This window comes from Vombatus ursinus, unplaced genomic scaffold (genome assembly GCF_900497805.2).
Source record: "Vombatus ursinus unplaced genomic scaffold, bare-nosed wombat genome assembly UNPS02005286.1, whole genome shotgun sequence".
NCBI classification, from domain to species: Eukaryota; Metazoa; Chordata; class Mammalia; order Diprotodontia; family Vombatidae; genus Vombatus; species Vombatus ursinus.
Window position 1 is genome coordinate 440,211 of NW_020945064.1, and position 15,387 is coordinate 455,597.

Sequence of the window (15,387 nt, forward strand, 5' to 3'; positions counted from 1 at the left end):
CCTTGCACCATTAAGCAGAGGCATCTCCAAAACCTCTGTCGAGGACCCTCTTTTCCTCTCTCTCTCTGCATTCTCACATTCTCTCATTCAGCCCTCTATGAGGGTCTAAAAATCGATGTAAATGAAGTAACACATTAAAATGCTTTGCCAACCCTGAAGAACAGGTGTGACACTCTGCTGGCAGTGATGACGTATCTGACCTCCCTCTCTTCTGAGCTCCGTTCCTGAATTACTAGCTATTTGCCGGGCGTCTTCTGCCTGGATATCCCACAGACATCTTAGAATCACAGAATTTGGAAAGAGGAAGAAGCCTCAATGACTGTTCAGTCAGGGGTTCTTAACTTGGGAGCTGTAAACTTATTTTTAAAAATATATTGAATTTCAATATAATTGGTTTCCTTTGTAATCCTATATATTTTATTTCATTCACTTTAAAACATTATTCTGAGAAGAAGTTCCTAAGACAGCCAAAGGAGTCAATGACTCAAAAAAGTTTAAGAATCCCTGAATTCTAGTTCAAGTTATACCAGAAAGGAATCCTCACTAAAACATATTCCACAAGTGATTGTACAGCCTCATCATGAAGGCCCAAAAGGAGGAACCCCCTACCTTTTCATACAGGTATCTGTCACTTTTGGGCAGCCTCAATTGTTGAGAAGTTTTTCCTGACATTATGCCTCAATTTACATCCCTGCTAATTCTACCATTTGTTCCTGCTTCCATCCTCTGAGACCAAAGACAACAAATCTAATCTTTTGTTTCACAATCTCAAACACCAGCCCAAAATAGAATTCATTATATCTCCTCCTACATACATTCCTCCTCCACATTCTCCTGTTTCTGTTGATGATAAAACCAGCAATTCAATTCAATGCAATGCAATGCAATGCAATGCAATTCAACAAGCATTTATTAAGTATTTGCAATGTCCAAGGTATTTGCTAGGTACTAGGGTTACAAAGACAGTAGAAAAAACTGTCTATGTCCATCCTGATACTCATCCAGAGTTTCAATCTTAGAATCACTTTGATTCTTCCCTCTCCCTCATTCCCCATATCCAATCAATTGCTAAGTCTTGTAGACCACCATCTATATCTATATCATCATCTTATCCACCTCCTTTTCTCTACTCACAGCTGTTAGACTATTGCAATAGCTTACTAATTGATTTCCCCACTTAGTTCCTCCCCTCTCTAACTCATCCTCCAAACAGCTGCCAAATTAATATTCCTAAAGCATAGATCTGGCTATTTCAAAAATCTTAATTACCCCTCCCCCCTCCTCACCAGTTACTAGCATTTTTCACACTTGAAATGACTTTGTACATATCATATTCCCCAAGTAGATAAGCAACTTGAGTGCAAGGACTGTTTGGCTTTTGTCTTTGTATCACTCTACATGGTGCTTTGCACATAATAGGCACTAAATAAAAATGTTTATTGAATATTTGGAGAAAAAACTTCTACATAATGGAAGTTTTTGAAAAGTGGAATGGACTGCATTGATGAATTCCTTACTGGAGAAGAGATTCCTGTTCCAGTAGGGGTTGGACACTGAGCCTCTGAAGTCCCTTTCAGTTCTGAGAAATATTGTGTACCTTGAACATAGATCAAAGACGTGCAGTTTCATTTGGTGCACAAATTGCAAACCCTCTTTGATTTGCAACATGGGTGAACCAGCTTATAAGGGCCAGTTTAGAGCATATGCAGATATTTCCACATCTGGTTTCAATCCAAGTGACCATAGAGGTTTCAAATCCAAGAAACCAGGAGAACTTAGTTTCTGGCTATGCATGACTGAGAGGCTTATGTTAGGAGATGGTGAAAAGTCATCTAGTTGACTGTCTAGCTGTCTAGCTGGCAAGAAGAATAGATGACTCAGGTGAAACTGAGTGGGTATGTGTTCATCTCTCCTTTTTTCTTTGCTGTTGCAAGGGACTACTTAAAGTTGGTCAGAAGAGCCAGGAATGGCAGCTGTGAGCTCATAGGCTCCTCTATTTCTTGGTCTTTATTCTTTTTTGATCTTGGGCAAATAAACATTATGAAATGAAAGTCTAAGATCTTGTAAGAAAGATCTTGTAAAAAAAAAAATCTCGTAAGATCAGGAGATCTAGAGGACTCATTAGAAGGCCCATTAGCAGTGGCAGTAGAATGGCAGTAGTAGCAGTGGCCAATGGAGTAGTGGCCTACAGCAATGGACATGGCTGCAGAGAGATATGGAAAGATAAGTTACCTGTGGATGGCATCATCATCAGGAAGCATGATCTGTCATGGCAGATAGAAATGTTAACTTGGACTCTAGAAAGGCCCTGATCCTTGGGGCCCAGTAGAAAGTAATGACAGAAATGTTAACTTGGACTCTAGAAAGGCCCTGATCCTTGGGGCCCAGTAGAAAGTAAGACCTAAGGGGAACTTTAAGAGGGCTCCACAAGAGGAGAAAAGGACTTTTAGGACCAGGAGCGACCTGTACCCTTTGCTGCATTGATTATATATATTTGTTCACTATCATTGTATTTTAAGTTTGAGCCCACTCTCCCTATGGGCTTCACATACATTGGTAGGAGATTGTACCCCTCAGGCTTTGGAGACGATTACCAACTGTTCTTATTATACCTATACTTTTTTTTTTAAAGTTAATGGTGTCAACTGTTTGATGATAAATAGGGAACACACTAGTGGGGGCTCACGAATAAGCGTTCTAGAAATCCAGCCTCTCAGGTTTGCCCCTAGAACTCTGAGAATTAGCCAGCTGTTGCCTGGAGAAAGCAGCTTGGGAAGTTCAAGCCCAGGTTGGGAAAATAGGCCTAGAGAGGTGTGCTATAAATAAATATAGTTTTGGGGAGCTGCTGGAAGAAAAGCCAAGCGTCTGAGGTGGCATTTGAATGCAGATCCTTAACTGCAAGTCCAGAAGTACTGCATCCACTATACTTAACTGTCTCTTTCAGGCAGTCTGAATTGGATTGGATGGAGGGACGGAGGACGAATGATGAATAATGGAGGGATAGAAAACATTTATCAGATATTTCTGCGTCTTACGCTGGCTTAAACCAGGGGATACAAAATAGCAAAGTCCCCGCCCCGAGGGAATCCACACATACTAAGGAGTGGCAGACAGGTGTTTTCCCAGGGATGGAGACTCCGCCCATCCAGAAGGAACGCCGTAATTGATTTGTTTATTGCTCCCAGAGCAGGAGGCATTGATTTAATCAACAGGGGCTGCCTCCTGGACTTGCACACCGGCCTGGGACCAGTCCAGGGGCTCCCAAACAAAGGCTCCGGGATGGCCCAGGATGGGGTCCACGTGAGCTCATGGCCCTTCCACAGTAAAGGGGTGGGGTCAGAGGGAGGTCAGGGTCACCTGGGGGAAAAGGGGCGGGGCACCGGGCCACGTGACCCGAGCGTCGCTCCGGCTGCGCCGCTGCCGCGGCCGCCGCCACGGTTCGGCCAGCTGGTGGTGCGTCAGGCCCGGCGCTCATCCCCGCGGCCCCACCCCCCTCCCGCCTCTGTGACGTCATCTTCGGGCGCCGGGGGCAGGATGCGGTGACGCCATCTCCAGGCGCCAGGCTGGGGGCGCTGGGCGCTGGGCGCTGGGTGTGGGGCGGCTCCGGGCCGGGGATGGCGGCGGCGGCGGCTCCTCAGGCCACGGCCCTGACACCAGCGGGAGGAGCCGAGGAAGCGCCGTGAGATGGGCCGGTGAGTTCCTGCCGCGAGTGGCCGCAGCCCCGCGGGCTCCGCTCCGGCCCAGGCCGGGACTGGGGGGGTCCCCGATTCTGGCTGCCCCCCCGGCGGGAGGCGCCCCCCCCAGCCGACCCTCACCCCCCCAGCCCCTGTGAGCTCCACCCTCCTCCCGCTCCGTGACCCCCAAACGAGGAAGCGGGCGCGCTCCCTTCGAGGTTCCTCTTGTGACTCTCCCTCCCCCGGAAATTTAAACCCATCCCCCCCATCGTTTGTGAACCGGCGGCCCTGGCGAGGAGCCTTCGGGGTGCCCCGGGCCGAGGCCTCGGGCAGCAGCACCTGCCGGGTCAGCGCTCCCCCTTCGGGTCCCCCTTCTGCCGCGGGGCTTCGCGGGGAGCCCCGAACTCCTCGGGGCGCATCAGGAGCCGCTTCTCCCAGAGCCCCATCCCGAGCGAGCTGTTGAGTAAAGCAGGCGTTTGTGTTCCGATAACTGATCGATCCGTGCGGGAGGGAGTCAGATAGGTCATTCTTACTCCCTATCTTGACTCGGCCCGGTTCGCTGCTGTTGTTCCAGTAAATTCTGTTGCACCCTCCTTCCTTTCGGCATTCAGGGATAAAAAGGGGGAGTAGAGTGGGTTTTCTTGAATGCTTCAGAGATTGGGGGGCATGGATCGCCCCTGTGGCTATAACATGACAGAATTGTTGAATGAGCCAGAACTGCCTGCTTTTCCGTTGCTGTGACTAAAGGATAGAAAGGGCGTACACGACTGTTTCCAGTTAATTTGTATTTATGTGACCAGGAATTTGCATTGCTACTCTATCCTTTTAGTCCATTTCCCTTAAGAATTCTATCTTCTTGCCCTATTTTTGGCTGCTTCTCCACATGTGTAATAAATAGTACAAGCATTCAGTTTCCAGGACAGTTTGGACCCCAGATGACATATCTTTTTGATGTCTTCCACTGATAGACTTGGAGTACTGAAAAGTAGTGTTATTAGCAGCTTCTCATAGTGCTTAGCCTGCTTTAATATCAAGTGCCTTGTCCTTCTCTACTTGGCATCGGTCGCCTGTCTAGATTGGTGTGTTTATAGTCTAATGGGTGTGTGCTTCTAGGCTTTCTCCAGTTAGTAGATTGTAAATTCCTTGAGGATTGGCACTGTGTTTTATTTCTTTAGCACCTGATACTGTGTTTTCTACAAAGCTGGTATTTAGCAAATGATATTGGCTGACTGGTTGGTGTCCAGTTTTTTTGTTGGAAATTTTAATAAAGCTTCCTCTTGAGTGACTTGACTCCCTCTTGACCTCCTTTTCTGCCCCAGAAATATTAATAGTTCTTTTCCCCGGTGCCTCTCTTATTCAAATGACCTCCATGCCTTAGCTTTCCACACCTGAGGGCAAAGGTGAAGTCATGAAATTGATCTTGTCTTTTTACTTGGTCATGGGCTTAGAGAAGCTTTTCTATTTATTCCTGGATCCAGCTAAATATTTATGCTGATTATAAATTGAAATTGTGAGAGGATAGTAAAAGAATCAAGCAAGTAAAAGGAGCAGAAAGGATCAAGAAGGCTTTCACATTGGAGAGAGAGTGAAATTAGACTCCTTAAGTTACATAAGATTTAAAAATGACTTTTTTTTTAATAGATTGTGCAGCTATACTGTCTAGTCACTGTACTACTCTGCTTAAAAGACCTGCAGAATTCGCTTTTTGTGTCTCTCCTATTACCTGTTCTCTGATGGTCCTTGGAAGGGTCAGAAATGAAGGTGTCCTATTCATTCTTTTCTCCTATCCTGTTTCCTTTTTCCAGACTACCAAGCCAGTCGGGAGGAGACTGCTTCATATTACAGTTGCCCAGAAGCATTGCTGGAAACTCAGGTAATAAAAATGGGCATCTCTTTAGGCTCCTTGCAGAATGGCATCTGGGTATAAGAATAGGAAAACCGAAGAGAATCCAATATTATAGCTCTCCTCATCCTTCAAGAATATATCCTGAAGACTGAAAGTTAATTGGAAGAAATAGGTAACAAACTTCATAAGAAGGGCTTGTAGGCCAAAAAAAGATTCTGATTGATGGTGGCCAAAAATGTTTGTGAAAGGTGATTAAGGAAAAAAAGGGAAAAGAGAAAGCTTTTTTCCTAGTACTACACTGTCCAATGAAATGAGAAAATGGGCCTATGATTCTAAAGGGGGACTAGTATTTTAGGAGTGAGTTTACAACAACATATTTGAAAGTTCCAAGGAAAAGGAACCATTGACAACCTCATGCAGAGAAAGGAGAGGGAAGAGAATCCAGAAAACAGATAGTAAGATATTGCTGACCCAGAATTGGGGGGGAGTCAAGTGGAGGGAAAAAATTGCTCTTACCCGAACGAGAACTAGAGATTCTTGTAGCCCAGAGGGCAGATTGGGCCACCTTTTGAGGATGAAGAGAAGCAAATATAAGTTATATATGGAACCAATTACTGAATATGGGGGCTTGAGTTGCTCTGAGTCATAATGGGGAATGACAGTTTTTTTAGAACCAAGTTGATGGCATTTGAAAGTTAACTCGGTAACTTTCGGATAAGGAGAAAAAAAGGTGACAATGAGACAAGTAGGTTAGAAGACCTAGGGAGTGGTGATGGTGGGGTGAGTGATCCAAGACAGGAGAGTTTAGCCAGGCGGGGGTGGGGATAGGTGAAGTCATAAACCAAATAAGAGAAGGGAGAGGAAGTGAGGATGAGATCATAGGATCAAGAGAGGGAGATGACACATTAGTCTATGACAGCAGAAAGGAGAGAGATTTAAGGAAGGAGGGTCAGCAGGAAAGATTCGGTGTTTAAAGTCCCGCTGGAGGGGACTCTGAGAGCTGTGAACAGTCAAGGTCATCATCAGAGATGTGGCTGTAATGAAGCTGCTGTTCTCCTCAGAGGAGCGGCGCCCACAGATTATTTATGTTTCAGCTAACTCTCTTCCTCTTAGCTCTTTTGGCTTTGTGGTTTTTCTGTGTGTCCTCCCTCTTGCCGTTTATTTGTCCTTTTGTCCTATTTCCTTGTCATGCTCAGACCTTGCTCTTTGTTCCCTTCACCTCCGTCTCTCCTCTCTCACAGACTTCCCTGGGCACAGGCCCTGCTGCTTGCTTCTGCTTGGTGAACCACTCCATTGTTTGCACGTGGAGCCCACCCCCAGGTTATCTATCTGTGCCTTTGATTTGTTCCCCAGCAGATGTGGGTGCCCCAGTCAACAGTGGAAGGGGGTACAAGGAAATCACAGAGAAGTCTGTTCTGATGTCCCCAGAAGCAAGCCGACCCCCTCCGGGCTCTGGGAATACTACAAAGCAATATGAAACCTGTTCATGAGAGGAGTCAGGAATGCCTTCCACCAAAGAAACGAGACCTCCCTGTGACCAGCGAGGATATGGGGAGGACCACCAGCTGCTCAACCAACCACACACCCTCCAGTGATGCCTCTGATTGGTGTCGGGGGGTTGTGGTGACTGGGCAGACCCAGGCAGGAGGAAGACAGAGTGTTGGTAGTGATGGAGTGGAGGCCATCACTGGTCTAACAGTGGACCAGTATGGTATGCTGTACAAGGTGGCCATGCCACCAGCCACATTTTCCCCAACTGGCCTCCATCCTGTGGTGAACATGAGCCCCCTGCCCTCTGCCTTTAATGTAGCATCATCACTGATTCAGCATCCAGGAATCCACTATCCCCCCATCCATTATGCTCAGCTTCCCCCCACTTCTCTGCAGTTTATTGGATCTCCTTACACTATGCCCTATGCCGTGCCACCCAATTTTCTCCCTAGTCCTCTGCTCTCCCCTTCTGCCAACCTCACAACCTCTCATGTTCCTCATTTTGTGCCATATGCCTCACTCCTGGCAGAAGGGGCTACCCCTCCCCCCCAGACCACATCTCCAGCCCACACTTTCAACAAAGTCCCTGCCGCCACTTCTCCACCAGGTCAGCTGCAGCATCACTCAGGCACTCAGCCAGTGGACCTCACTCCAGGCCGAGTGCCCATTTACTATCAGATGTCTCGGCTCCCCCCTGGGTATACAACACATGAAATCCCTCCAACAGGAACAAGCCCAGATTCTGCCCATGCACTACATGAGGTCCAGCCTGTTCCAGATGTAACTACTCCCAACGGAGGGCAGAGACAAATGGAACGGAACATGGTAAGACGAGAAAGTGAAGCCACGGACCCCCCCAGCAACCAGGATGACGGCCAGGGACTAGGAACAGTGGTGGAATGTGTGGTGGACGGACAGTTGTTTTCAGGTTCTCAGACTCCACGGATGGAGGTGGCGGTGCCGGCACACCGAGGGACTCCAGATACTGACCTAGAGGTCCAGAGAGTGGTTGGAACATTAGTGTCTCAGGACTATCGAGTGATGGCAACTCAGAGGAAAGATGAGCCCAGCCCCCTTAATCTGTCCCATCATGCCCCTGATCATCAGAGTGAGGTGAGAGGGCTGGCTAGGAACCCAGTAGAAATGACAGAGAAGAGCCAGGCCCGGGGCCTCTACACCCAGTCTCCTCAAGAGCTGGCAAAACATAGACCTTTACCCAAAGCAATGGTTATAGCCAATGGCAATTTGGTGCCCATTGGTACTGAGCAGGGCCTGCTGTCCATGGGGTCAGAAATCCTAGTGACATCAAGTCTGGATATGCAGGTTCGAGCCACTTTCCCAAACAAGGAGCCAACCCCACCACCTAGCACCTCTTCCCACTTGCCCTCTCACTTCATGAAAGGTGCCATTATCCAGTTGGCCACAGGAGAGCTGAAGCGGGTTGAGGATCTACAGACCCAAGACTTTGTGCGCAGCGCAGAGGTGAGCGGGGGACTGAAGATTGACTCCAGCACCGTGGTAGACATTCAGGAGAGCCAGTGGCCTGGCTTTGTCATGCTGCATTTTGTGGTCGGGGAGCAACAGAGCAAAGTAAGCATTGATGTGCCCCCTGAACACCCTTTCTTTGTGTATGGCCAGGGCTGGTCCTCCTGTAGCCCTGGGCGGACAGCACAGCTCTTCTCTCTGCCTTGCCACCGGCTGCAGGTGGGAGATGTTTGCATCTCTATCAGTTTACAGAGCTTGAATAGTAACTCGGTTTCTCAGGCTGGCTTCCCTCCCCCAGACCAGTTGGGTCTCTCCCAAGAGAGACCTGAGAGGACAGTCTTGGGATCCAGAGAGCCATCTGACAGTGACAGGAAGAGCCAGCCTTCAGGAGAGGGGGCATTGGCCCAGAGCTCCCACCCAGTGGAGCCCTCCCAGCCTGAGCCTGGTGCTCAGTCCTGCTGGCCAGCCACGGGCTTCCAAAGATACGGTGTGCAGGGGGAGGAAGCACGGGCCACTCTGCTCCGTCCCTCTTTCATTCCACAGGAGGTGAAACTCTCCATTGAAGGGCGTTCTAATGCAGGAAAATGAACTCTTCCCCCACACCAGGACCGGAGTTTTAGTCCAGAGCTGAGTCTCACCGTGAGCAGGTGGAGAATTTGCACACTCTGAGTAGTTAATCCACTTTCTTAGCCATGGGAATTTGGGGAGGGAGGAGAGAGACATCTGCCTCATGCTATAGGGTGTGTGATGTTTAGCAACCCTTGGCATCCTTCTGGGATGGCTCTAGAAAATGCTTAGATTGGGGACTGAGGGTGGGAGGGGGCGGAGGTGCTGGCCTAGGCTTGGGAGGGATATGGTGTATCCCAGGCACCGGCACCTCCCCATCCTCCTCTCCCCTTGCCCAGTCCCTGCATTAGAGAGGTCCAAGCATCAGGAGCAGGGGGCAGAGGGAGGGCCACAAAGTAAGAGCCAAAAACTATGATCCACACACAGCTTAGAGTAGCAGCAGTTAAACTGTCTGGAGTTTTTTCTTTTCTCTTTTGGGGGTGGGGGAAGGGGAGATCCCCCTCTTTGGAATAAGGGGCTCCTATCCCAGAGCCCTTCATTTGAGAGATGTGCACTTTAAAGGGTAATTTTGTTACAGGTGGTCATCTTTGGGTTTGTGGGCAAGGAACACAGTCTCCTCTATAGGCTTGTATTTAGGCCTCATCGCCTTCCTCCTCCCCCATCCTTTTTCACAAGGCATACAGTGACTTTCAGGGCTGGAGAGAAATTTAAGCACCTCTAGGATCAAGAATGAAGGGATTGCTAAGAATCCAGACTCTGGCAGACAGCTGGCAGCTGGCGGACATTGGAGGAAGGAGCTATTAGGGAAATAGATGGAACTTAGGGGAATGCATGTGTCTCAACAAAAGTCCAGCCTGCTGAGATCATTTATGATTAGCTCAAAGTCATCTGAATTCCTAAATCAGTAATGGAGAGTCTTTGAAAAATTAGTCTATTGTTGTTTTCCTTAGACACCTGCACTCCCTCTTCTTTTCTCTGCTAATGTGCCCAAGTGCCTGCACGTCCCCATCTCTCTACTATCCTTCAGCAGAGTTGTTCTGTTTGGGCCTCTTCCTAAGGCTCTGCTGACCTTACCGGTCTCATCTGTAAAACTTTTACCTATCCCTACTAAGTCCCACTAATTTTCCAGGGACTCTCTGGGTTTCCCCTCCAACTGTCATTTACTTTCCTCTCCATTTCCAAAATCCCTTGGGAATCATGTCTGTGCTCTCTCTGCTGCTGAGCAGCCAAGACAGATACCATCCCCCAGATTGGTGAGGATGCCGATGGCTGGAATTGCCAAGACTCCCTGGCATTATCCATTAGGACCCCACTGTCTCATCCAGTATTCAGGCTTCCTCTCGCCATCCTTCACATTAATGAGGAAGGGCTTTAAAGTTGAGGGTTAATTATCTCGATCCACATATCCTAATACCTAATGTCCTCTGGCCTCTCTGTTGGGGCAAGTTCCTCACGGAATGGTGTTTTTTTTTTAATACAGGTATTTTTGCTTGGCCTCCTCCCATTTTGGAAGCCCCGGGTTGTTATGCCCACAACTTGGAGCTTCAGCCAGGCCTATGGGATTCTGGAATGTTGAGAGCCAGGCTCTTACATGAGCCACCAGAAGGTAGATGAGTTTATTTTAGTTTATTCAAGGTAACTCAGGGCAGTGTCACCTAACTCTGCTTTAGCTTCTCCCTGGTTATAGATTCCAACTCTGACCAGGAGGTAGCACGTGTTTGTGGAAATGGCTCGCCTCAGGATCAGGAGTCCATGAATCCCAAGGGCTGACCTCAGCTTTTTCTCTTACTGACATTAGGCAAGTTCTGTGACCTTTCTGTCTCTCTGTCTCACTTTCTCCCCAACTGCCAAATGGGGATGAATATTACCTACCTCCTGGGGGATGTTCTGAAAATGGCCAGCCAGAGAGAACACAGGAGAAGAGAGTGACTGAAGCCTTGAATTGTTTGCTGCCAGTCTTGCACTTCAGAGGTTCATTTTTTGATAGTAGCTCTCTGGTCACTTTGTAAAGCCCTGTGTGCCAGACTGCCAGACTGGACCCCAGTTCCTTGAGTTGCTAGCTCTAATAACCAAACGCCACCTGTATCTGATGAACACTGAACCTTGGTACTGCGTTTGAGATCTTTCCCTGCCTCCGTTCTATTCCCCGGTCTCCCCACATGCTGCTTTTCCTCGTTGTTTTCCTCAAGTTGGGGCCTGGAGGTGGTCTGACAAATTCTCTCTGATCACTAAGCCTTGGGAGAAGACACCCATTTCTGATTGTTCCGAGTAGACGGCATTTAGCAAATACTGTTTGCACAGGTTTCTCAGTAGTAGCTTTCTTCACTGGAAAGCTGATTAGTATAGTACAATGCCATCCAGGCAGGGTATGCCTAAGAAGTCATCATTGGCCATCAACTGTAGCTCCCTCCATTAAGAGAGGCGGAAACAAAGCCTGCCCCTCCCCTACGGATGACAGGTTCTCTGCGTGGCTTGGACCTGGTGTACTCAGAACAGCCACTTTCCCTTCCAGAAGAAGGGGTCATTTTTTGTGCACCTTCCGCTCCTCTGCCTTGCCCTCTCTGCTGCTGCTGCTGTCCCCTTTCTGTCTGCTCCTGGTGAAGCTGCGCCCTGTTAGCTGTACAGTACCTAGCACAGTGCCATGCACACACCATGTATTACTTGATTTTGATGAGCTGGTCAGGGGTCTTGGAGAACAACGGTCTCATGAGTCCTTTCCGGGCCTTTGCTCTGTAGACATCAGTCTGAGCTGCTGAGGCATCTTCTGTCCTAGTGGCTGTGATGTATCTATTCTTCCTCCCAGACTGCAGCATTGGGTAAGAGAGAGAACCTGCGGGTAGTAGGAATTGAAGGAGCAGCAATTTTTAAAGGAAGGAGGTTATCCGTGGGGTTGAGAATGGGTAGAAGGACTGGAGGACCAGAGGCCCCAAGTTACTTTGTGGGGGAAGGATAATCCCAGAGCTGGTGATAAAAGCGGGTATGGGGGGAGGGGGGAGGATGGTTCCAAGTGCTGCTGTGATGGATGGCGCACTCCTCCACTGTGTAGAGGAGTCATTAGCATCTTGTGAGGAGAACGTCAAGTTAAAGGATGATGATCCACCGCTGTCCCTCCCTTTGGATGCCCAGTGCTCCTTTCTAAGACCTCAGGCCTGAGCTGCCTGGCCTTTTCCAAAGCACATGAGGCACCAAGCCCACGTAGCCAGAGTCGCTGCCATGCTCCTGACCCCACCTGGTCACGGTGCCACTGAGGCAGTCTGCCCGTAGCTCCTGCCTGTTGCTAACTTCCTGCTTTGCTGCTTTCTCACCAGGCCTTTCTGTCCCCTTGGCCAAATATTTTAAACTCAGGCTATGGAGGAAGCAGTGGTGCCCTATCTTTGCCCAGGTCATGCCAAGGTCGCTAGCAGAATTGTCCATTTTGTCCCATTAAAAAAGGGATGTTGGGAATAATTTCAGGATGAGCGAATCCAAGAGAAAGTGGCTCAGGCACTTGTCATCAGACTCATCGCTTCAAGCATCTTCTCCCTGTTTGCCTTTAGGAGAAATAAGTTGGTTATGGGTGCAGTTACGTTCTCTTCTATTGACTTCTTAACCTTTCTGATTTTTTTAGTGGCCTGATTTTGAAGGTAATAAAGGGGAGTCAGAAGCTAAGGCCTGCATTCCTATCCTCAGAGGCCTCTCTCCTACCAGACCCTTAGAGCCAGCCTAGTGGTGGGAGAGGGCTGAAGGCCTCAAGTCTTCAGAGGCAGTTTGGTTACATTTTTACCAACAGGAAGACTTTGAGGGTAGCAGAAAACCCTTCAGGATGTACGGAGTGCAGAATGTGATGGCCTAACTACGCTAGACAGCAGGCATATTGAGAAGAGTTGGGAGATCATGCTGGAGTGGTTAAAAGTGCCCTGAGGCCATTGGAGAAAAGACTACAAAGTTAACTGACCTTGGAGAGCCTTGAAGGATTGGTTAAAAATGGCAAGAGTGAGGGCCAAAGTTTTAGGGAGACTTCCTGGCCCCCCTAGGGGAGTGCCTATTCACACTGAAGCTGCAATACTTTCCAGATGAGAAAAACTGTAGTCACAAACACTACAACTGGAGGGCTGACCCCTGCTCAGATTGGATGGGGCTGAGAAGCCCACCGGGACTTTGCGGGGAGGCCCGCACCACTCCATTTCCCTGGGCTTGGGCAGGCCTCTCCTTATGCAATAATAAAATGAGCATATGGGTCTGTAGCTGGCCGCTGCTCGTTTCTTTCTGAGTCGCCTCTAGAATTGGTCTGTGGCCCAGTGGAGCCAGGGCTCTCCTCACCTGCAGGCTGTGCAGGGCACCTGCGACAGGAGGGCACAAGGGTTCAGTTTGCCCTGCCGAACTTCCCTAGCTGGAGCAGTTGTAATTAAATGCACTTTTCACACTAAAAGGTTTTTTTGTTTTTTTCTCACCTTAAACCCAGATTTTCCTGGTAGATAGAGAACTCCAAGTCCATGTAATCCCAAAGCCGTGTCAGCTGCAACCCCCAGCAGTGGCAATGGCCTCACGTCGGGTCCCTGCCTGCAATGTGTATGGCAGGGCCCCTTGTGCCTTTACTCAATGTCAAACCCACAAGCATTTGCATCTTTCTGGCTGTTATAGGGACTGAGATTTCTTCACAGTGGAAGCTGATCAGGCGGTTCTAAAACTACCTGAAGGACAGGGAGTCTGCAGTGAGGTGGAAGTAATGGGGTGAGTGTGTGGACCCTCAGCTTCCTCGACGCCCTGTGCTGCATCGAGGAGAACGTGTATTATGTTGGGGAGAGGATCATAGCACATCTGGAGCATTATCACAGGGCTGGTCCCCAGCAACCTTCCCAGTCACACAGAGTCCCCTGTAGCCAAACCAGCGTACATCACAGGACAGCACCTTAAGGGGGTGGGGGGTGAGGTGGGGATGAAGACGGGATAGAGAGAGGAAGGAAGGGAACGCCATCCAGGACTGAGAGAAGGCCGTACCTAGAGAGGACCGGGTGGATCTGTTTTAGGTAGGAGCTTCCTGTAGATAAATTACCGATCCCTCAACTATAATCCCCATTATGTAACGGCTGAATTAACATGTAACCAACTGCATCGTATCTAAAGCCTTAGAACTAGTCAGGTGCTCCCCCCACCCGATACTGTTTCTTACCCTCTAATCCTACCTGATCTTTAACAAAGCATTAATAATTCTAAGGATAATCTCTATTTTGTTGTGCTTTTTTGTAACTGTTTTAAATAAATCAATTTGTACTGTATATTTGTACCTTTTGTGAGATCCTTTTTGCTGTTTTACCATTTTAAGTCTCTGTACTTGGCTACACAGATTGTATTTTTATTGTTAATGCTCTTCTTATGGATACCTGCATTTAACTTGTGGACTATGTAAACACAGTATATATCAATATCTATATATATCTCTATATAAACTAATAGCTTTTCCTTTTGGTGTTTGCGCCTTCTTCCTATCTCAGCCCTAGGTTGTGGGGGCACTCTTGTCTGTGGCTTCCCAGAGCTCTGAGCAGATAGTTCTGGAATCTGTGTTGTCTGCTGATGAGTTCCGATGAAGACCCCACAACTTGGTTCTCACCATAGGGAACAGAGTCATAGCTGTAGGGACCCGTGGGTGTATTTGCTGCTCTTCCTTTCATCTGTACCTCTAGCTGGCAGTCACCAGTACTGTCTCTAACATGGACTCTTGCTACCAGTAATAGTTAAAGGGATTTGTCTAAGAGAAGTACACTGCTAGGAGTAAGCAGCCCTCAGCAGGTGCTGAGGTGAGCAGAATGGAGGGCGGGCTGATGTACACCCCGATCTCCAGGTTTGCAGTCTGTGCCTGGCTACATCACTGCCTCATTCTAGAAAGTCATAGTATATTGACTTGTTTTCACATCTGTAAAATGTGAATAATTCAAATGAAGTTCAGAAAACATCAACTAAAAGGGTAAACATCTGATCCCGTCATCTCTAAGCCAAAGGCAGAACAAAACAGGACTAGGTGGGAGTGATGGGGGGTGGGGTGTCTGAGAAGGCATAGCCCTGGACAGAACACTGCAGGCAGCTCCATTATGAAGGAAGAAAAGACCATCTTAAGGGACCATTTTCCTTATTATGACTAAGAGTGGTCTAGGTTCCTGGTAGAGTTCATCTGACTACAACTGAACTAAGCCACTTCCTTTTGGACCTTAAGAACTATACTTATCTAACTGCAGACTCCCTCTGGGCTAGCCAAGAATGCTTTGGGCTTTGTTCTGTGCTGCTGTATGAACTTTCAGCACCTTGACTCGGCACCTCTGTTGGGAGGGTCATCTTGGCCCAGCACTGACC

The 15,387-nt window shown here is 48.4% G+C and overlaps 1 protein-coding gene across 3 annotated transcripts; it reads left to right on the forward strand.

Annotated features, from left to right (window-relative positions):
• Positions 1-3,604: 3,604 nt before the first annotated feature.
• Positions 3,605-14,318, forward strand: ATXN1L (ataxin 1 like). Of its 3 annotated transcripts, XR_003567805.1 has the most exons (4): positions 3,605-3,692; positions 5,480-5,547; positions 6,877-9,143; positions 10,544-14,318. XR_003567805.1 is itself a non-coding variant. In XM_027847361.1 (3 exons), exon 3 carries the CDS (start codon positions 6,994-6,996, stop codon positions 9,082-9,084), a length of 2,091 nt encoding a protein of 696 aa, XP_027703162.1. In that variant the 5' UTR covers positions 3,605-3,692; positions 5,480-5,547; positions 6,874-6,993; the 3' UTR covers positions 9,085-14,318. The 3 variants fall into 3 exon arrangements, 2 of the variants coding, with proteins under 2 accessions (XP_027703162.1, XP_027703153.1); XM_027847361.1 differs by having other exon boundaries at positions 6,874-14,318; XM_027847352.1 differs by having other exon boundaries at positions 6,877-14,318.
• The last annotated feature ends 1,069 nt before the right edge of the window (positions 14,319-15,387 follow it).

Bases quoted from the DNA above. Each gene is read 5' to 3' on its own strand.
- ATXN1L (XM_027847361.1), top strand. From the start codon at position 6,994: ATGAAACCTGTTCATGAGAGGAGTCAGGAATGCCTTCCACCAAAGAAA.